The sequence below is a fragment of the Manacus candei genome, unplaced genomic scaffold (genome assembly GCF_025592945.1).
Source record: "Manacus candei isolate 608988 ecotype Guabito, Panama unplaced genomic scaffold, ASM2559294v1 h1tg000049l, whole genome shotgun sequence".
Classification (NCBI taxonomy): domain Eukaryota; kingdom Metazoa; phylum Chordata; class Aves; order Passeriformes; family Pipridae; genus Manacus; species Manacus candei.
Window position 1 is genome coordinate 9,829,544 of NW_026138097.1, and position 24,486 is coordinate 9,854,029.

A 24,486-nucleotide genomic window follows, 5' to 3' on the forward strand; every position below is an offset into this window, starting at 1 on the left:
AGTGTAGTATTTGGCTCAAAACTCTATGCATACACCCTCCCTACTCCATAAAGATTCAAAGCTGCTATTGTGTAACTGAAGTTTTTCGGTTTTACTCCATGCTACACTGACAAATGTGACTATATGGTCTTAAAACTTCAGACCAACGTGTGACACAAGGACTGTGATGTGCTCAGAACACAGCCCTATATAGCTTCAGAATTAAAGTTTCAGAGATAACATTTCAGACTTACAATCAATAATATTTCCTTATTAACCCAAAACCCATGAGCTTAACTTCAAAGAAATCCAGTGTGCTTTACTAATGGAAGTGTGATAAAATAAAGTTAATTATATTTCTATATAATCATATTTCAATCAACATAATGCAATACAACTTAGATCACTGGGAAATAGAGAATTTACCTTGCAAGAATTAAAGAAATTATGAAGTAAGTGTTCCAAAGGACATGTGTATAAAGAATTATTCACTTGTTCCCATAAAATATTAATTGGAACAATATACAGAAAGAGCTGGGCATGACTGCTAAGTTAATGGGCATCACCAAAGTGATAGCATACTACAAATACTGTCTGTAGATCATGGTCTCATTTCATTCATTATATATTCTGATAGCAATCTGAATTTAAAGAAAGCATAGCAAAAACAATATCAACCTTTACGAGCAAGCACAGTACACTTGGCTAACTGGAAGGTGGCAGAATGACTGTGAGAAGTATCTGTTTTGATCTTAGGTTCACCCAAGCAGCAAGTGAGTTCAGAGTATAAGAGATCCCACAGGACTGATGCATAACAATAAAACACTAATTTATGTATCAGCTAGTAAAACATAATTTAGAGAAAAATACTGTGGCTTCTCTTCCAAGTGGAGGAATGTGCTTAAGTTTTCTATGCAGCTGAGGACATTGGGCAGAAAGAACAAAATCACCAGGAAAACAGCTCTAAAATCTCCTAGTTCACCTCTCAGAAAGATGGACTCAACTAGCCAGGTTCTCACGTACATTATGTTCTTAACCCTTTGGAAGCAGCTTCCTTTGTCTAGAATTGCCAGTAACTCAAGAACATTTCTTTAAAAAGACAAAATCCATTTAGTATGTTGGGCTCAACAGAAGTAAACGCATTCCTTGAAAAGTTTTGAAGAAGAATGTTCAGATTTATACATGCACACCATTCTACACATACAGGACATTACAAGCAAAATCAAGAAAAGATGATATTTTAAATGCAGACTCGTTTGTTGACGACAAAGTTAAAACCATACAAAATCAATAGACACTGTTGCCTCAGGTATGCTCTTACCCATTGCTCTCTGTTCAGTTCAATGAACTACTTCACTTTCTGTGTGTCACTGGCTGCAGATGCCTTAAAGATTACAATTAGCATAGTTTACCATGTTGTTATCAGGACAACAATATATTTTGTCACAGTCGAAAACTTCAAATAAAATACAGGTCGGTTAAACATATGTAAGCTCAGGTGTCTTTTTTTGGAAGGACTCTGACCTTCACAGACTGCACACAGTCACAACTTCTAAAGTCATTCAAGCAGTAACTTTGCTGCCTAAAGGTAGGTTTACTACGTGGGAAATTAAAAATATAAATTCAGACAAATTTAAGAGGAATGATGCTCATCAATATGAGGATAGGTACCAGCAAATAATAACAACAGCAAAACTATTCAAGAAGTCAAAATAAATTTTGTTTGGAAAAGATAAGATAAATGAAATTACCCCAGCTATTTAAATGGAAGCCTGAAAGGTGGTCCCCTGAAACATTTTGGGCTTCTATGTGTCAGATGTCCTCCATTAAGGTGGAGAGGGGCACAGTACAAATGTGTTACCACATTTTAAAGTAAAATAGCCAGAAAATGAAACTTTCAAAGTTAAAAAGCTCATACTGTGGAGAAATAATTAAGGAAATTTGATGTTGTGAGCAGTTACCTCATTTGACCTATCAGTGACTGAAAGTTAAAAAGAGAAGTACTAGCACAAAATCATTAATATGCTGTTATCACTGAAGAACCATCAAAGACAAAATTAAAAATATGTTTGATGAAGAATTCAGAGATATGACAGCACTCCAATTATGGCAACCATTCTTTGGCATCACTGAACCATTAACATTGGAATAGGTAATGTATGAAAATTGTATTTAGGGAATAAGGTTTCAGGTAAATTTAATAGCAGTGTAAGATGAATAAAGATGTAGCTGAGAAGAATTACTTCTTTCTCATATATGAATATATATAATTAGATAAGAAATCGGTACCAATTGGGTTTAGCAACTTGATTCAAAGCACAGGAGTAATATCTAATGATTAAGGGAAACAGATTTTCTTGTATCTAGACAGGGTAAGACAGAAAGATCTGGCACATGAAGTCTCAGAACCCAAAGAGAGTCTCTGAGGCTCCCACAATTAGAAAATTAGGCAGGATGATTACCATGGAAAAGGAAATAAGAATCAACATGAAGCAAGGCAACTGCTTAAGAACTAGCATCAGTCATATAAAAGAAAATGGTAAACTTCAGAAAAACCCCAAAGAGGTGATAAAAGCCAAGAAAGCAATATTTACATAAGAGGAACAAAACTGAAAGCCTTTAAAAACATCATTATAAAAGGACATCAGCAATGTCCTCAGACAAGAATACTAAATCTTAATATTAAATACTTCTGATAAACGAAAAAACCCCACTTTTGTTACTAAAGAGACAATTACAGAAATAAAGAGAGAGTATCTTGATAGCGAGACTGACAGAGATGAAACAAGTGCTATTTTTCAGGTTCCCAGTATTCTACTTAGAGAATCATATTACAATTTGCAGGGGAAATAACCTCTCCAAAACAGATGCTGACAAACTTCTTACTTACTACTACTGGAGCAGGCTTCAGCTGCAGAATTAAATCAAATCAATACTGAGAGACCCAAAAAATGTTTCAAATTAATGGAAAGAGGTGGTTACAAATATTCAATTTTGCATGATGAACACAAGTTTGAATTTAATAGTTACCATGAACTCTCCCTGTTAAAGTCTACTTAAACATAATGAATAATTACATGAGATGTGCACACTATGATACAGAGGGAGTAGAATACAAAAATGGAATCTAATCAATTCAGTGGACACAGCAGTGTTTGCATTCAGACCATATCACTGAAATCAATTTTATCAAATCACATAATGTTCCCTGATAGCCTTTGGGCATCAGTTAAAGAACCTGAAAAGCCTGCCAAATGCCCGCCAGGCACAACAGTACCCTTTTGGCTCTGCAATGACAACACGAGACATGAAGAATTCTTAGGCAGAAAGGTGGATTCACAACATTGGTGCAAACACTGTAAATTCCCTGAAATTCCCTGAAAGCTGAAATCAAGTGTCTGGGTATAACTTGGTGGGCCTAACACAGACACTGGCTTTTCTACTTTGAGAAAAACAGAAGATACAGTATAAAAGGAGGTTTGAAGGAATTGGTAAATTGGGATCACCGCAGAGGGAACAAGCTGCATCTCAGACAATTTAAGCTCACTTAGTATGGCCAGAATACTGAGCAACTAATACAAAACTGCATTCCGAAAATACTTATTCCATGTGGGTGGGAGGTTCAGATATATTTGAGTAGGTGAAAAAAACCTGAATAAATTTAGAAATTATTTATTGATTTAACCTTTGAGTCCATTAATGAAAACTGTTTCATCTTCTGTGATCTACTGTAAGTCTTTAAAATTCAAAACACCTCCCTTCCCTCAGTTTCAGTGCCAGTACTGAAATCCCAGGAATTTCAGTAGATTTGGTTTACAGCTGGGTAGAAGATAGAGTAGTTAGGCCTCTTGTTAACAATTTTTGTAGAATTTTACCTTAGCAGAAAAGAACAACATTTGAAAATATTTATTTTATTTTACAGTTCTCACTTTCTAGGACACTTGTGTACTCTTTTAGACGAGTTTTCTATGCAGTTGAGGACATTGGGCAGAAAGAACAAAATCACCAGGAAAACAGCTCTAAAATCTCCTAGTTCACCTCTCAGAAAGATGGACTCAACTAGCCAGGTTCTCACGTACGTTTAAATGTTGGTATTTCTCCCTTTAGGGAAAAACTGAATATTGAAAACATTAAAAAAATTAAAATCTCTTTGGCATTTGGATTGCTGTTAACAAAAATTAACAAAGCAGAAATGTTCTAGGGAGAAGGCAAAGAGCAGTTATCCACCTATATACCACTTCAGAGAAGATGAGTTATATACAGTAGTATATGCAAGCATTGCGAACTATGATGTGTTTTATGGCAGCAGTATCCAAAGAAACATCCTTCAGGCCCATATGTTTCATCCAGTAGTTCATGAAGGGAACTTTGCTCAGCTCCCTTCAAAGACAGAATACACAGATTAGACTGAATGCTAAGAAACACAGCTAAATGGAAGGGTTAAACGTGTACATAGCATATCTCAAGGTAAAATCTGTTATGGATAAGTAAATAATCTCTCTTCTTCAGATGGACTCTGGCAGTCACTGTAGATAATCCAAGAGTATGGAAAATATGAAGAAAGGTACATTGTATCTCTAAAGACTGATGGAGAGCTATCCCTCCTAGGCAGCCTCCTCAGTAGAGCATCACTTAGCAAAGATGTAAATGGTTTCAAATGTCCACTTTGCATATAAAAATACAAAAGTATGATGCAGAGTATAGTTGCATAAGATCCAACTGAAGGAGCTGTTAAAGAAACAGCTGGTGAACCCTATTCATGATTTTGTAACATTCCTCTCGTCTCCTGTGAGACTCTCAGGAATCTGCTAAGCTGTATGAACTCTTCATCAATGGATACAAACAGTTCAGGGATTGCTCCTTGGGGTTGTCACCTAAAACACAGAAGGTAAAATGTAGGTACAGTACAAAATAAGCATCCATACAGGAAAGCAGGAGGTTTAAGGAGAAAAGCAAGGCACATTGACTTTCCTAAAATAACTTAAAGTTGGATGTCACCTTGGAAAAACACTTCTGAGATTCTACATGGGCTACCTTGCCTTTACGGAAAAAAGGAACAAAAAGAGAATCAACAATTAGAGTGCAAATCCCTTTTTATCTTCCAGCGAAAGCACATACTACCTTCACAGACAAGGATGACAGTGAACTCCCAAAAGGTACTGAAAGGCCTAAAATCCATTGAACTTTTGCAAAGGTGGATAGAAAGATTCAAAATTTTAAAATCCTATGGTCCAGAATCCCAGCTAATAATTCCAGAATAAACTTGTTTTGGTGAAAAAGGTAATTTTGCATTATCTATGTAAGCCTGCAGTGTGCAGCAGTGGGATCTCAGTACAGCCATGGGCTATCAGCATTCATCAAACTTGCAAAGACAGCATTTCCCACTGCGAAAACATCTCTTTTGGCCTGCTTCGGGTCTCAGGAACTAGGAAGAAAGTTGTGTATGAACACCACACACTCCTCTACCTTGGAGTTGTGCCTCACCAAGCCCTCAAGCCTGGCTTTCTGTGGAGACAATGCAGATGCTATTGGAGTAATTGAGAACTTGCACTGTGAGTGACTTCCTTGACAAAACAACACACTAAATTTAGGAAGTAAATACTTTGAAGATGTTATTGCAAGTTTCTGTCTTCGGGCTCAATTATCAGAACGATAAGATATTTAGATGCAATGCGTTCTTTCTCTCAGAAAGTAAAGGCAGTTTATTTACTTATGAAGAAAATATACAACAGAAAATTAAAAAAGGAAAATACAGGCAAATAGGAAAAGTCAAATCTATACCAGGTCAGAAATTATATTCTTGTTTAAAGGGAATGAAAAGGCAGAATGTCAGAGGAAAAACCTCAGGACAGAAGTTTAAAATGAAAGGATAAACTATTACAAAGAATTCATTAGGAGTATTAGAAGAGGATTTAAATTGAATGTGAAACAAGTTTTTGTGACAGGGTTAACAAGTGAAAGCAGGATGCTCAAACTTAACCAGATGTCTAATGAAAGAAAAATCAAATTCTGTGCAAACTTTATGCATGGGATGGGAGCATATACCCTAGAGATGCTACATAACAAAAAAAGAATTAAAAGTCCCCAGATCATTGTCATTGTATAAACATAAACACAGTTGGAATACACATTTAGTTCAATCAACAAAACAATTTTTTGTTCTTAAGAATTATCTGAACATTTGCCTTACAAAAAAAAATGTTTATTTGCATTATTCATGAAAACACAAAAATATTATCTCATTTAATGTGATAATTACTGTACTTCACTTTAATACTGTCAAGTAAAAGCTGTAGTTTGTGAAAACATACGTTAAAAGACAGCCTTCAGCTTCTGCTATTCTTGTAATGATGAAAGCCCTCAAAATACCTCAAATAATTTTGCATTCTGTAGAAAGTATTACTAAACGATCTAAGGTAACCAACAAAAGCATATTGACTTATTGCCATCAACTCCATAGGATATTTAGGACATAAATCAGAAATGTAAATCTTAACACAATCATGTCTGATTTTTTATGTCAAATTTTAATGTTTTTGAAGACAACTCAGACACTTTCTTTGTACATCACTCTGAAATACTCTGGCACAGCACTAAATGTTCTGCTCACTAAGTTATGATAAATGGCAACAAGGACTTTTTTTTCTGCAGAAAGGTGTACTGGGCTTGTGTGGCAAGGCTCTGGCAGTGGGGGAGGCTGCAGGGGTGGCTTCTGTGAGAGGATACCAGAAGCTTCCCCCTTGTCCGACGGAGACTATGCCAGCCGGCTCCAAGACGGACCCACCACTGCCAAGGTTGAGCCCATCAGGGACAGCGGTAGCACCTCTGGGATAACAGATTTAAGAAGGCGGAAAAAAACCCTGCACAACAACTTCAGCCAGAGAGGGGAGTGAGAATATGCAAGAGCAACAACTCTGCAGACCCCAAGTGGGTGAGGAAGGAGGGGGAGGAGGTGCTCCAGGTGCCACAGAGATTATTCCCCTGGGGTGAAGACCATGGTGAGGCAGCTATGTCCCTGCAGCCCAGGATGTCCATGCTGGAGCAGAGATACACCTGCAGCCCGTGGGGGACCCCACACTGGAACAGGCAGATGCCCAAAGGAGGCTGTGACTGTGTGGGAAGCCTGTGCTGGAGCAAGCTCCTGGCAGAACCTGTGGCCCCTGGAAACAGAGGAGCCCATGGTGGAGCAGGTTTTCTGTTAGGACCTGTGACCTGGTGGAGAACACACGGTGGAGCATTTCATGAAGAACCGGAATCTGTGAGAAGGACTCAGGTTGGAGATGTTCATGGAGAACTGTCTCCTGTAGGAGGGACCTCATGCTGGAGCAGGGGAAGAGTGTGAGGAGTCCTCCTCCTGAGGAGGAAGGAGTGGCAGAGACGCGTGATGAATGGAATGTAACCCCTGTCCCCCATCCCCCTGCACTGCTGCAAGGGAGGAGGTATGCTATATCATAAATACAGAGTGATCTGGAAAGGTAAATGTACAAAAAAATCAGTTACTAACGGTAAAATTACATTATTCATTACAACTTTTATTTACTGTGTCCACTGGATTTCAAATTAAGCCATGCACATAAACTTCTCTTCATTATATGTAACATTTTCCATATATCTGTATTTCTGACTTTTATTGAGAATCCATAGATTGGGAACTGTTTCAATTTGTATGAATCGTTTTTTATACACACAGCTCAAAATTTTTAGTGTCTTATTGTAGATATATAGCCGCCCTGCTTCAAGTTAAAAAACTGCATCTAATATACAGAAAAGTTGATAGAACACTGGTAGGTAGCTAGTAGGTATGACCTGCTACCATTTTTAGAGCAGATGAGCTGAATCAGATATTAAGAGAATGGTGGAAGAATTCTTTTCTGTTTCTAAACCAGCTTGTATTCAGATTTAGAACTGCTGTATTTATTAGGACAGACAAAAATGGAAAATTAAAGTTTAACCTACATTCTGTTTAGATGGTATGTGATGAGAGGGGTTAATACAAACTCACCTATAAGAGATATGAAAGTAGTTCAATTCAGCAAAATACTTCAAAGTAGTAAACATTCAAAAAATGCAAACAAAATGTCATAATAGTTTTGTTCAGGAATTTAAAAAGTTTTGATGATCATTTCCTATTGTAAGGAGTTAAGGAAATAATCCAAATGACCAGTAACACAGTTTCTCATTTACTTTCATCTTAAATTTGAGCTAAAAATGATCCTCGGGGAAAGTACTCCCTGCTAATTTCTAATTAATGTTAACTGTCCAGGGATTGCAGGCTTCCATGGATGGGAGAATACAAGGTTAAAATTAACTTCTGCTGTGTAAGACACAAACCTTGACTCTCAACACCTATGTACATGCAGGTCCTAACATAAAACCTAAGGGAAGATGATATCCTCATGCATGCGTACACGATAAAATGCTTCAAGAAAGCAGACAAAGAAATAAAATTAAATATTTTAAACTTGGCTTTCTTCTTCTATGGTATGTGTGAATAACATTGATTAGGAAGTGGAACGACTCACAAAGATATCTGCCTTCAATTACACAGGGTTGTCAATGCTGAAACAGTGCTCTGCAAATTTGCGCTAGAAACTATCTCCTCTTGTTTCAAAGATACAGAAAACAATTTTATGGAATATCAATTTGAGCGATTTAAATATACTTTAAACATTTCAACCCAGCTTTTAAAGTTTTGTTACAACAGCTTCTGCATTGAGGATCAGATTTCCAAAACACGTTCCCCTTCTTCTAGTCTTAGATGAATGTGAGGCACAGTTAATATTACTGCTGCGTTTAAATTCATAATTTGCAATCACAGTCAAATGTTTACATGTTTAACTAAAACTAAGTGAATCCATAGCAGCGCATGCACCCAAGTATCATGCTGATAAAAGTCACAAAATCACGCTCAAAATTTTAGTCTACAAGGTTTCATTTACAAACTATTCTAAACATATTTCTGCTGATAGCAATATTGGTTAAAGAAAACTTCTCTCTCACAATATTTAAATTACAATGCACTGCATCCACAGTGTTCATATTATACACCAACACACACAGAATTAAGGTATATTATTGTACCCACTAAATGGAGCCATAAATACACCCCACAACCCCCCCCCCAACAACAACAAAAAACAGCACCAAAACCAATAACCCTTGCACTTTCTATTTTGGTGTATTTAAATTCCAATTTGCTTCTGCCTGTGTCCTCTCAGCTATTCTCATGCCTACTCTAATTATCACATAAGATCATAACAAACTTTGGTGACAATAAGGTTCAGACTCCAATTCATATGCAGGCCCCAGTAGGTGATAAAATGCTGTGGCAGAACTCCCTAAGCCATCATTCTTCGTTGACTGCAAATACATTATACTACATGGTGGTTACAGCCTATTACTACAAGAACCAGTAGGTAAGGAAATGTGAAGGAAGCAAAGATTAAAAGGAGATTTAACAGAAACTCTATTTGCTTGCTCTCTTTTTGGAGAAAATGAACATTTTAAAGTGTCGTACCATTAAAAAGGAGGAATCTCTACTGCTATGTTTTTTCCCAGCTGTTAGGATTTATAGTCAGTGTCAACAGTCACACAAGTACAAACCAGAACTAAGACAACTAAGCAAAGGGCAGGGTTTATTTCCCTCCATTCCAAAGTTATGTGGGTACACAGTAAGTGACAGAGTGAAATGAAAGAGAAGTCTCATTCTTCAAGTGTTCAGGTTTATAACCTGGGTTTCTTGGTATATGGTCTAACGCAGGTGGGGGAGGCCCAAGAATATGCTACATGGAAAAACAGTTTGTTGGTCACAGTTCATAGTCCAGTTGGCTTCCTTAGCAATTTTTAGGATTGAGTGTGTGAGTCAGGTACTCCCAAAAACTTAAACCAACAGTGTGGGAGCGATCATCCCACTACAGTGGAGAAATGCCAGCCTATTGTTCAAACCTGAATCTACAATCCGTCTGTCTCCCTCCCTGACCCTGCAGATTCTTGCATACAGCCAGACCGTAACAGACAGTAGATCTCCTCTCACCAAGCACTAGGGTTAAAAAATAACTGTGGCCAGTTACTGTGGGACACAGACACACACACACAGATTCAGCAGTAGAGCTACAAACAATCACATGACCCATTTTTCAAATGTATTTACCACTTCTGTAAGAAAGTTGAAGGCTTATGTTGGAATTTGACTCAATGGAGACAAATAGTTCAGAGAGACCATTATTTTTCTTTAATACAAAGCTTTTTGAAGGAGACTGATTCAAATCTGTTGGGGTTTGTAATGCCCAAAAGTTATTAGCCCAAAGCTGACTGCAAGTCTGTATGGAACTGTGCTCTGATCTCAAAGTTGCCTCTCCTGCTAAGGGTCATGAATCATTCAAAAGTCAACCAGGGAAGCATCTGACACAGTAAGCCAGAAGACAGTTAATTTCTGTGGCTTTTGAGTCTTGACAGTACATATTTTTTCCAGATTTAAGATGAAATGGCTTACAATCAGCCACTCTGGCTTTATATTCTTCTATGCCTAAGGTGCTTGGACACACTAACATATTTTCCAGCTTGAACTTGCATCTGAATCACAATTTTCCAGTAAGTGGTTTCAGAAGAATTTATATTGCTTCTTGTGCCTTTACATATAACCATATTTCCAATATTGTCTTCCTGCTATGAAGTAATATGACAGCTGTACTTTGACAATTTCTCCTACTAAACAAAATGAGAATTCTATAATGATGAGAAGCAAAACAGAAAGACAAAAAAAATTACAAGTGCATGAGATAAGCAATTCAGCTGTGGAAAATAAACTTTCCTCTGCTATAGCCACTACTCTTATGCATAAATCTTTTAAAATTTCATGTTTGTGATTACTTTGCCATGAAATAAATAAGAAGTTTACAACTATAAATTGCACTCTCATTAAAAAGAGGTGAATCATCAACTCATGACTACAAATTACTGACCAATATAAGATGCACATGAACACAAAATTGAGCTTCCTTAAAGTAATTTGTGATCTCATTGTCCCCAAATGAAAGTACACACAAAAATTCTGGATAGCAGAACTACCATGCCTATTGCATGCAATGGTGTTTTAATTACATAGCTACACTTTTAAAGTGGCTTAACAGTTTTTTTGTATTCCCACATACTAGTTTTCTTCATTTACTCATCTCAGGTTTAAAGAAATAACCATTAAAGGGACTGACTGGCTACAGAAGTATTGCTTTTTTATTTCTTCAATATTCTTTCCAACTTATTTTCACTGAAAGCTCGACACAAATGTAACTTCGACCAATGCTTATCAGCTGGTCAATTACCACCTTCATCAAAAATTCTTTTGTGCTGTATTGTCCTACATGATCAGAATAACATGGCTTTCAAAATTAATTTATTACCTAGTACTATGCCTAAAATCAGAAATGTGTACACAACTAAATAAACAAATACTTTTCTTAAATGTATGAAATATGAAAATTTAATACTGCCATCAGAATTTTCACATCTGAGCACTATAATGTGTACACATATCTTGGATTTATATGTATACTAATATGCTATCACAATAAATACTTATGTATCAACATATGTTTGGATATGCTTAAAAACATAGGAGCAAATTAAAGCTGAGCATTACATGTCAAATCAATCTGCTATTAAGCAAATTGACATGAATTAAAGTTATTATTGTTTTAAAACCAAATTCCACTCCCTCTTAAGTTCTAGGTGCTTTGTTTCAAGACACTGAAATATAATGCAAATATTTATTAGGAAAAAAAAGGGATTTTAGTTATTTTGTTTAAAAATACTAGAGAAATATAGTATCTTAGTAAATAAAAGCAGGCATTTAAACATTATAAATATTAAATGCTCTAAGAATACTTATTTCTACTACTGCAGGATGCTTAAAATTCCTCCCTTTTATTCCTTACTACAGATTTTATATAATTACTTCCAAAAAAACACATTCACACACCTTCAGGGTGAACAGGAAAAAGAAAAAAAGATACCATCTTGGTACACTTAAGAAATGGAATTGGATGTACTTTACTAATTTCTACTCTATCATCTAACAATACTGCCACTAGGATTTTGCAGAAGGAAACTGCAGATAAGGTTCCCAGAAAAAGGAAATCCTAACCATAACTGCATACGGAAAGTATCACTCTAAATGACTTTATGAATTCTAAAAAGAGTAAGCCAGCTCATATGAAAAGGATAATAATAAGACTAAATTGTTTTTACATTTAATAAGGGTGTGTATCTTCTCTTTTCAGCAACCATTCAAAAAATGATTCCTCCAAATTTTAGCCAAAGCAGAATATCACAGTGTTGTGATCTTCAAGCATCCGAACTGCAAATGCCCTGTGTGCACACTAAGCCTGCACTCAACAAGCTGTGCTCATCCTGGGAACTTCATTTCCAGGGTTCACCCTCCAGTTTTTACTATGGGAGTGGAACAGTAACAGGAGTACCAGGAAAAAAACCCAAACTAACCCTCTCATAATGATTCTCTTATCTCCAGATAAATATGCGTATTATTTAGAAGAAAATGCTGTAAAATGTGAATACCATGCACATCCTGCTTAAACAAGTCAATTGCTCCAGAATCCAAAGATATTTCATATAAAAAATTAGGGAGCATATAGAAATTTTGAAGTAATAAGTTTCATAAACAGTATCTTCCCAAAAAATAAATAGGTGGAAGCTACATTTAGTGTCCACTAATTTTCAAAGTAGTCTCTAACTTTACAGAATCAAAGAATATGCGGAGTTGGAGGGGACTCACAAGGATCATCGAGTCCAACTTTTAGAATTACTTTAACATCACATGAACAACACTCTGACAGATGTACAAACAACAGAACAATTAAGAGCCTACAGCCCAGAAAAATTCTTAATATCCTTGATGCATTTGGCTAGAAAACGGTGACTAGTGATTTATAAAGTGGCAACATTATAAATATGAACCATGACAGCAAAATGTCTCTCCATGAACTAACTGAAGCCTGGTTCAACAATGTGTAGAAAGTGAAGACAAAGATTAAGAAGATGCAGATATTTGTAAGTGACTTTCCTTCCCTCCTTCCATTCCCACTCTAGGATAGTATATGTCCTTGCTAAAAAGTAGGGGTACAGTAGCATTAGCTGAGAAAAGGGCAAGCGAAAACGGAAAGACTGCCCTCCTAAAACAACATTCAGCTTCGTAGAAGTAACGTTAAAGTAAAAAAAACAAAACTATCCTGAAATGCCTAATGCTTGTCTCTCCCCAGTCAGTTCCAAACAAAAAGAAACTTTTGAAATTCAGGTAGTTGTATGCTAAATATTAAAAATTATCATAATGAAATTAATGGACCTGAAAGTGTTCATCACCTTTGAAACCTCTCACCTACTTGTATCTCTTTCCATGACCTTGTAAGGCAAATGCAAGGCAGGAAGGCGTATAAATTTGGCAACTGCTTTAGGCAAGCCCAAATTTAAATTTCAAGACACCTAAAGACAACTAATCCTGTGGTAAAGGGAGCTTATAGTCCATCAGAAACTACACCATGAAACACTAGGATCAAGTCTAGACACAAACTTAAATGTACCTTTGTGCTGTATGTGTTTGGTGAAAACCAGCCATGTTTTAACTTTTGGTGCTAATTCAATACTTTCTAAAAACACTCAGTTCATGTAAAACATAAAAAGAGACACATTTGGTAAAGTGATTAGTTCAGACTCCAGGAGCAGACAAAAGACAGAGTGAAGAGAAGAGTCCAGAGACTGAAGTATAAAATTACAGATAAGTACCAAATACACTCAGCAATTTCTTAGCAGAAAACGTCATAAGGATTTTAAACAGATGACATTTGCAGTAGTTAGACTGACAGAACAGATGTACTAAAACCCATTAAAAAAGCTGAAATCTCCAAGACTTCTCACGGTTTGTTAGGGACACGATTTGCACATCTGCAAAATGAGCTCAACAATGTCTCTTCTCTGAGAAACAAAAGTGCATTTTGAGAAAGAAAATGAAACATATTTATTTACACTGTAAAAACGTGAGGGATTTGTTATAGTCTACTTCATAATTACCTGCATTTTGAAACCGAGTAGAAAAACATATATAAATAATAAATGGTTCTTTAAAAATTATTGCCTTCAAATTCTAGTTTCAGTAGCAGTCATAATAACGTGATAAAGACAATACTACTGCCACAACACTTGGGATAGCTTCAAAACTACAGGTTGTCTGGAATAGGTGCAAATTTGATGATGATTCATTTAGCTGTTTATCTTTCCTTGTGGAATTAGCAATATTCAGGAGCTTACCGTATGGACATCTTTCAGAAGAAAATTATTTAGAGTTACAAGTTACATGCAAATATTGCTGTAAAAACTGACTAACGTGACTGGGAGGAGACAGCAGCAGGGTCCACTTTGCTGCCAGCCACACTACTTTACCCTGAAGCAGTCTGACGAACACCCAAGCAGATGAAGCCTGGCTGCAACAAAAGAGACGAAGTCAGGGTAGACAAAAAGAAACACAAGACAGTCACTCCTGAATCCCCCCAAACCCTTAAAAACAGAATTAAGAATGGCCTAGGAAGCTGTTGAACCTACATTTGCTGGCCTAACTCCTTGTAAAGCAACAGGGAAGAAGGGACTCTCACTGAAGCCAGTTGTCCCAAAAGGACTATATAACACCTTCTCTCAGTTTGGACAGTATCTCTAGTTTCTTCAGACTGGGCAGTTGTCTGTAACTGCTGTAGGCAACTAGGATTTGAGTTTACACTTGAGTGATTAATTTCCTTCCAAGCCTGTGATTTATTTTCCACTGCACACGTTTATTACTTTTGGTCCTTTACTGCCTTTTTCCAACTGCCTGTAATAATGTATCTACATATGCTGAAAAATCAAGAGTTGATTACAATTAAATGGAGGTTAGGAGAGCCTTACTAGCAGGTCTTATTTTAATGGAGAAACAAGAACCAGTGAAAAAAAGAATAGAACTTTCCGCCTGGCAGAGCTGTGGCTTCCCCTCTGGCAGCCTAAGTTTGCTGGCTTTCCAATGATATTGGAAAGCTCAGATGTTTCCAGCTTGAATTATGAGACAGTCTCAAGTGAGCAGCAGCAGCCACCCACAATTAATATTATGCTTCTCTCTCAGAACACAAACAAAAGCATACTGGGAGGCAAACCCAGTTTTTCCTCAGTATTACGCTATTTTCCAAAATAGAAAGAGATAGTGTTTCAGTCTAGCTCTAAATTTCCTTACTTTTTTATTCATCTAGATTTTGGTTTTACAATTCTCTTATCAAGCAGCAGTAATAGGAAAGATGAATATAAACTTTGATGAACACCATAATCACTTCACAAACTATAAAGGTAAGAGAATACAGTCTGGACACCAAAAGCAAACAAGACATTTGGAAAACACATTATCAGTCTAAGGATTTTTTAATGGGTATATATTCACATCGCTGATTATTCAAGCAATTACAGAATATGACATTCAGATCTCAGGTTTCTTTAACTAAAATATATTCCAATTGTTTGCTTTTATCAGCAAAAGTAAATTTCAGGGGATTAAGTTTCAAAACTTCGAGATAATTAAAGCTGTCTTGCTCTTCTTGCAACTACAAACATCACCTTTCAGAAATATAATCTATGCTGAATCTTGAAAGTTGAGATCACTTGAAAAACAACTCACATTTTGATATAATGACACCACAATTAAAAGACTTTCTGATATAAGACTGAATTGGTCTCTGGATTAAATTTACCTAGCAGAAATTTCTAAAGATGCTGTATTTAGTTGCAAACACATTGAAACTAATATCTCATCCAGGAATCAGTCTTGCAAATACTCCCTCCAGACTATTGTACTAGTTTCCAAAAACCACAGAGTAGGGCACTAGTCCTTAATCCCTACAGACTATGTACAGCCCTTAAATTAATCAATGCATCCTCACTTTATACTGTTGCTCTCTAGAGTAGTTTACAATTATATGCGCAGTAAATACAGACACACATTATATCTGTAGATCAGCTACTGACACATCAACTGCTCGATGGTATTTTCTTGAATACCTGAATTTAGTGAAATTGCAGTGCAAAAAGGCCAAAATATCACAGAAGGAATTTCTTTAAAAAGTATAAAACAAGTCTTCTGTACTTCAGTTTTTCACAGTCTAATGGATTTGCCTCTCTTGCTTTATTTGCTATTAATTTTGCTAACTGAGCTTCATAATAAACAAAAAATGTTGTCACCTGGCTGGGGAGAGTGGTTCTGAAATACAGTGTTGCATATAAAAAGACGGTGCTAGAATGCCAATACTAATTTTCAAGTTCATTTCTATGGTTCATGCCTGAAGAAAGTCTTCAAAGAGAGGAAAAAAGCGACATTTCTAACCTCACAGTCCCAGAGGGTCAAGAATGCTTCATTCTTTTAAAAAGTGAGTTTCAATATAAAGAGTACTCTAACTAGAGTACTCTTGGAGAACTCTAGCTTCTCTGTAAGGTGTACAGTGCTCAGCACTCTGAGAAGAAGATACGTCTGCAGTCACTCATAGCTCTACAAAGGAAGGAAAGGTATTTGCTGCTTCTTGAAGAAAAAAGCCCCACAGTGTTTTGTTGGCCCCATTGAGAAAAAAATTCAGAAACCACTTGGTATATCTTTGAGATTCCAAAAGCAAAATTATGAAATGGGTCATTCTTTTGCTTTTTCCTTTCATTTTTACGGGCTTAGATGATTGAATGCAAGTCATTAAACACTTAACTGATAACCATATAGTTCCTTGCTGCGTGGTATCACTTCTTCAGCAGATCGCCCTATATAATTATTGGTTTAATAGAGTTTTTGGTGAATCTACTATCACAGCAGACATCACATTCTAGAAACAAAGGTGCCATTTGGAATCCACTGATAGGCCCCCATACATTTTGTGTAGGAAACCTCTAGACAACTTTATGGCCCCAGCAATAGAGAAAGGAGACATAGGGAGTTCTACTTTGTTTTATTTTCCTTTTTTGATAAATGGAAGATAAAAATAACATCTTTTGGCTATTAAAGTAGTTAAAGCACATATTTAATTTTAGCTATTCTGGCTCTAGGCTCTGGAGTTCTCTGCAGCAATGTTCAGTCCTGGCAAACTTTGTGCTGAGATCTTTATAGGAATACTTACATGGGAATGTAATAGCTGGCTGTTGCCCTAGGACTAAAGCCTACAAACGAGGACTTTATGCTTTTAAGTGCAAAGAAAAAAAATTATTTTACAGATAAGCACATGTTCAAATATCCAAAATATTTTCTCTGCCTTGCATAGCTTCTTTATACTGCTGCCATATGGTACCAAGAATTTTCCATCTTAATATCTGGAGACTATTTTCTAACAGGAACTCCTAGATAATTTGGTAGTTTCTTAATAAGCAGGATAAATAAAGTTTATTATTATTTAAAATTAAGACATCAAACCAATTATTTCTTCCTTGCTAAGATCACTACAAAAAAGCCCATGGAAAAATACGTATGACATAGATTACTATATATTCAGTGACCAGCTGTTTTAAATTTGGATATTAAGTAATTCACTCTTTTCTGTGTGCAAGAGTTGAATGATTTAATAAATTCCCATATGCCCCAACATGTGCCAGCTATACTAGGTTATCGAAAACCCAGCTGCTGTTATGATAATAGTTGGCAATGCTAAAACTATGGAAGAGAATAATGAATCAGCTTCAAGTCAACTAAGACACAAACTGACACAGTTTCACTTAAGATACATGGGAATACAAAATATCTGTTAATTAAAATCTAGTGCCAAGAATCTATGGGCATTGTTCATGGTGGAAAATTAATGCAAATAAAGCTGTATGAAGACAAGCAGCTCCATTTTCATCAGCTGTCCTAGATGCACAGGAATGTCCTGTAAATTACACATATAGTTTGCAAAACAGATCCTATTGTGTCACAGTTCGCTTTTCTTTCTTACATATCATATTACATTACATATTACATGATGTGTTTTACATAGCTAGACTTCTAGATTTTCCAGTAATAATAAAATGCTTATGAAAATGATAATGACAAATTGATTGGTTTATGTACAAGTATTTTAACACGATCTAAGAGTCAAAGGTACAACACCACTGTCCTTAAGTCATTGAACAGGCATACAAACAAAGGAAGTAAAAAGAGATGAAGTAGCCAAACAAGGTGACAGAAATAATTCTATCTCCACACACATAATTTTTTTACAATCAGTGCAGAAATATCCTTCAAAATATGTCACTATTAACATTTTAAAAACTAAGAAAAAATTTCCTTGGATATTAAATTATTACTTGTAGTTACAAAAGCTTTGCAGGTGGATGTAACTTTCAACTTCAGGCCAGCACAGTAAACACATTAATGATACATTTTATTTCTCACAATTAGTTCCGTTGCTAAGAGAAATAATTTTGAAATTATCCTACAATTAATCAGTCCCATAAGCAAGATTGGAGTATTATTATATTGAAGTAAGTTTACGTAAGATATAGAATATAAAATACTTATTAAAACAAACAAACACAAAACCAACCCATTTACTTTTGCTGGAACTGGAACATCTCCAGTGCAAAAAGTATAAAATGCTCAAAAGCCACATTAAAGACAACTTCAATAACTCCAACTTCAAGAGATCTATATATAGTATTTTCAGTATAAAAAATTATTTAAGAATGTATTATTTGAAAAAGATTAGGAATATATTGACAAATTAAAAGCATGTCATGCAGAGATTTAAGATGCTTATAAAAGCTCAAGTAAAGGGGCAAACCACATCAAGCGGCTTACAGAAAACTCGAAGACTTTGAAAGCTTAAAGAACCTCATTCTTTTTCATACCTTAATTATGAAGTTGCAAATAACTGTTTTCAGCCACATGTTCTTGACATTGCAACAAACCCAACACTGTTATTTTTGTCAAATATTAGTCGACTTACTTTTCTTTAAGGAAATCCACTACTTGTTTGAAGTCTGCCACGCAGTATTCTCTCTTCATGTCCATGAGCACACTGTCAGAGGCTGACTGGACTGGTATGTGCAGAAAAGCATACACCCTTGGATGATTGAGAATCTTCGCCATTTCCTAAGAGTTATTAAAAAAAAAAAAAAGAAAAAGAAGCTTTAAAGCATTAGGAAAACAATAAAAAAACCCCCTTTAAATTATATGGGGTAAGTATTAGTAGTAATGCTTCTGAAACCCAAACAATATTGAATTGCAATAGCCTGGTTTGGAACAGTAGGGACAGGTGAAAATATTTTAAAGCAATTTTGTTTTAAAAGAAAATAAGAAGAAAGAGACGAGATTGAATTTCCTTTGAGATAGGGATCACATTCCCTATGTAGCACTGATTACGCAATTAAAGGAAAATTTAAGAGGCAAACTATTGTGAAAATTAGTGCTTTCAGACAGCGGCTGTTTTCAGCCTCAGAAGATGGCAAGGGTTAGTTGCTTTCTTGCCAGAGTGAAATAACTTCTTAGATACCAATATGAGAATGTCTCTAATTGGAGTATCCTTAAAGGATACTTGGCCATTTGGTAATTAAGGTACACCTTGTCATTTGCAAAGCTGCTCCAGTACTGGTCTGAAATGTTACCTCTGTTATTTCAGAGAAGACTCCAATAATTAAAAGTGCTTGGTTATAAAATGAATAGGATTAATCAGGGGCAGCTTGAAAAGAGACACAGAATGCTACACATTTTGTATAAATGCAAAAGGTCGGAAAGAAAAAAAAAAGGAAAGGTAGTAGCAAAGTGCAAACAAACCTCCAAATCAAAGCCAAACCAACCCCCAGCTGAGGCTTAGCAGGGTGAAGGAACGTGAGATGGTGAAGAGAATATGGCAGTTGCATTTCTTTAATTATTATTATTTACACAATTAAGGACATACAGTCAACCAAGAAAGTTCAAATATTTTTAAAAGTTGAGACAAACCGGGATCTAGACTGTGTGCAATATGGTACCATATAGCCTTTACTCTTTATCCTGCAAGAAATAAGTGAACTTGGATAAAGAACCATAATACATGCACAACCAGGTTTTCACTTCAGGTTTTCCCTTTCTCCCTGTGCTGTGACCATATAGGAAAAGGCCTGCCTGCTCTTCTGCCATGTGCATTCTGCACACTCCAGTCAGGCTCACTCAGACCATTTCTCCTTTTTTCTTTGATAGCATATATTCTGTCTGACAACACATACTGCTGCCAGATTTAGTTATTAGATGCAACTATTTTCAAATTCTTTCCAATCATTAATCAGCAATATTAGCTCCGCATCTAGATTTTCTCTCTCTATTTCTACAAGGTTGGCCTAGATTGTTCAAAGAGAAGGCAAACATCCTCATGTCTGTTAACGTTCAGGAATACACCTTTTAAAAGCACCGATTTTTAGACCAAGAATTAAAAATGCTCTCTCAACACTCACCTTCCATCTGACAAACACATGTGTACAAACCCCGAACTCTATCAAATCACTTCTGAAAGCAGTTTTGAAAGTTTCTGTCTAAGATCCTATTACATAAATGTCTAAGAGAAGTGGTTACATTGTTCAGCTATTCTATCTCAGGCATGTAAGCTCGACATTACAGTAACAGCTATACTGGTAATGGATGGTACACAATTTGATTCACAGAAAGGCTAAGTGCAGTGAATCTGGCTCTCACTGGAAGCTGGAGGTAGCTGGTTTCATGAAAAAAAGAGTAAAGAAAAGGCTACCATGCATCCAGACAAATTTTATATGCCCACTTCAAATGGAACAACTTGCCTATGCCCTTAATAATTTCAGATGTTCAGCTAGAATGTATTTTCAAAAATGAATGGCATAGAACAAGTTCTGTAAAATAAAGCAACAAAATTCAGAAAACTTTTATATTTTTTTTAAGCTTTAGAAAATCCTGTAAACGTAATTTGTATGAAGCATCCCGGTAGTTATCTGATTTTTTTGCTTATCAGTAACAAAATATATTTCTAAAATACGAGAAATAGCAAAAGGGATGAAACCTGAACTATGGACCACAAGCCTACTATTATGTTTATCTCTTAGTTCCAAGTACTTAATTTAATCCTCAAAAACACAGCTATAAGAAACTAATAAAAGTCAAGTTTCATAAGATGTTTCTGAATCTGCCAAGTTCTTAAAAATAACTCACCCTACAACACAGAAAAAGAACTTAATTCTTCGCAACTCCTCTCAAATTTTGCATCTTCTTATTAACAGCCTCTTCAATACGTGATTATTTTGTAAATTCTTTTTGAAAGTAATAAATGATTTATTAGAATTTCTAGATCCAAAAGTGTTATTTTATTCCAGCTTTTGTAAGGCCAAAATTAATTTGATAGAAAAAAAAAGTACCAATTCACTGTGTCTGTTTGGGATAGAAATATCACATTTAAAAAAACCCTACGTTGTTTTACCACAAAGTTTTGATTTTTAAAGTCACAAGTGTGGAAATTCTCTGGTTACATGAAAAGGTTGGCTTCATTTCTCTTCTTCACCCTAAAAATGAAAATTTTGCTGTGAAGTATGAAGAGTGAAAATCAAATTCTAAAAATCTCAAAAGTGTTTTCCTATCCAGAGGATTAAAAAAATGCCCCCACCAAATCCCAAACCCACTAGTTGCTTATCTTACAGTGACATGCAGAATCCTGCTGGTCTCACAGTTGATCTCCTTCAGGGGGATGTGGCCAAGAGGGAATTTATACTTCCTCTACAAGGAACTAAACCGATAGTGTTCAGCAGCCATAGCTAAACAAGACCAATCAGAACTGCTTCTTCTAGTTATCCCCCATGTGAAAAAAAACAAAACTCACATCTTCTGCAATCACTGCTCTAGATAATTTTCAAGACTAAGAACACAACTGTTGTCATTTAAAGTAATTTCCCTTGGTTCTGCACTAACGGGACACAAAATGCTTGGCATTAATTAACTGAACTTTCCAACTGTCACTACAGGTCCCTGTATGCAGTGACAGCCACAAATGTAAGCTCAGAAACATTACTGACTATTCCACTGCATCACTTTGGTGTAAAAAGATGCACATCAGTCCCCCAATATCAAAAAACTTGCATCCTTCAGAAAGTAAATTTCTTGTCTTATGTATCAGAAATGCACATACAACACACACATTATGTATCTGGGAACCCTAACACAATCTAGCTGCTTGTACTTCCAACTAAGAATATTCTGTGAACTGTGAAAGAGATGTAGCAGGTGGTGTTGCAGGGACATTTCATCCCACCCACAGCACTGAAAGGTTTCAGCTATGTTTTAGATACTCAGATCTTCTAGTGATGAGGAGGTTGCAAACAACTCTGCTGTGAACTCCGTTCTTTTCTTATTTTCTGTATCTAAAGCTAAAATATGCTGCATGTGCTTTGAATCAAAGGTCCTACTGATTAACTGATGTCCCAGCAGGTACTTGAGGACTGTAACAATTAACTTTGTGAAATTAGCAGAACACAAATTATTAACACAAACCAAACACAAGACAGAAATACCTCAGGACCCACTGTTTCACTTTTAAGTACCACTGGTGGTCTTAAATTTACCTTTTAAAATCAGAAACTCAGAGTGAGGCATTCAGAAGGAAAAAGAATAATGAACTAAACAAAAGCTTTGCATGATTACATCAGAAGTCCAGATAAATCAATCTTTCAAACTTTGCAGTGTTCAGATATAAATATCATATTTTAACTTGAAGCTTTAAGGCAAGTTTGTTCCAGTCTTACCTTTTATCCTCCCTACACCTAAAATGACACTGAAGTTCTTTACCATATAGGTTTGATTAAATTACAGCTACTATGCACTGAACAGTCATACTTAGTTAATGCAGTCCATACCACAGATTGCACATAGAATACTAGATTTCATCACTTATAAATATATATATTCTTTTTTTACAAAGTGCTTTACATTACTAGATATAATGACATATTTCAGTTAGAAGAAAAAATGCAATACAGAATTTTATTTCCATCTGGAAACAATAAATGAAAAACTTTCTGAAATTATATGACCGTGAAAGAAAATTTCTGTCTTTCATCATGACTGAAAAGCTTATTGCCTTTTCTCCCTCTTCCCCAGAATCTGATAATATGTCTGTGAACGAAGGGACACAGCACACAAAAATGACATTTTGTGTAGGAATGAAAAGGTCAAAGAGTAGCACAATTTGTTTAAACCAGACTCTACAAAACACAGGAATAATCTACATTTGGAATCTAACAATGTATGTGAAACATCCTTTAGGATACTGATCACATAGGAAATTTTTTTTTTCCAGTTTTTAGCAGCTGGATTATATCAGAACACAACGCACATTACCAGAATGATTTCTATCTAGTCAGTATATTTTATCCTAGCAATTACAGTACACAAATTTAACCACCTAACCAGAAAATCACTTCTCCTCTTTGTAATGACACCACGTGCAACCACAGAGAACCACAGAGACAATAAACATCAGTTTCTGTGCATCTTCATGTCAGTACCAGCAAGCTGTTCAGTCAGTGATTCTTCCCCCATACTTAAAGTAGGCAAAAATCCAGTATTTGAATTCTGCCTCGTGTTTGAGTCATGATAATGTGAATAACTTGCTTCCTAGCAAAAGGATTTTGTCCTCTGCCAGCAGTGAAGTCCAAAGAAACACTCGTCCATATGGAAACATGACAAAATGGCACTCCCTCAAAACTTCATCCCCTTGTGGCAGATGTTAGTTTGGGATATGTCATGAGGGGTGTCTGCTGTTTTTTTTCAGAAGGCGAGTGGTGCCACCACCAGCACAGTCTGGATGAAAATCAAGTGGTTGTGGCCCATTTTATAAATTCCTCTGCTGCAGTGCAGCTCACGAACAGATGTGATCTTGTGATGCAGGCACGGGAACGATGACACAGTATGATCGAGTCTGGAAAGCCCATAACACGCTCCTGTTTAAACTAATGAACAGGGAACTCTCCCCCCACTTCCCAGCCCCCTGTGAGTAATGGGGCTGTAAAAACTTAAGAACGTGTGGGATGTATAACCACAAACCTCCCCAAGGACACTGGCTGGAAGGCAACGCCTCTCCCTCATCTGTGTATGAAACGGGGGAGATGTAATGAAGCTGCATGATGGGCAAGCTTAGTGGCAACCCCTACCTCATGTAATATGACATGACATACTCAGGTCTTTATCCTATCATTAGGATAAAGGCAAGTCACACTGGAGCAGTTAGAAGCCCACGCAATTCTAACCAATGTAATTTGAAACTCAAAATCAAATCTTTGGGTTGCCAGATGGAGGGCAAAAATCTGTTTTGTCATATGGGAAAAATGCCTTCTACATTACCAAACAGAAAACTGGTATTAGCTCAGGCCACCCTTAGAAGTGGATATAAACCAGACTGCAAGCTGTGACTTGCTGATAGGAAAACTAGCCATGAGAGCCATATGCTCAGCCCTAGCTGTTCCCAGCTGTTCTCCTAGGTGCGGGATCTTTCTGCT

The 24,486-nt window shown here is 36.2% G+C and overlaps 1 protein-coding gene across 1 annotated transcript in view; it reads right to left on the reverse strand.

The window, feature by feature from the left end:
• CDKAL1 (CDK5 regulatory subunit associated protein 1 like 1) overlaps nt 1-24,486 on the reverse strand; it is a 406,851-nt gene that overhangs the window by 124,175 nt on the left and 258,190 nt on the right. Inside the window, exon 11 of the mRNA XM_051799198.1 lies at nt 18,948-19,093. Coding sequence (XP_051655158.1) covers nt 18,948-19,093 — 146 coding nt within the window. The remainder of the gene's footprint in view (nt 1-18,947; nt 19,094-24,486) is intronic.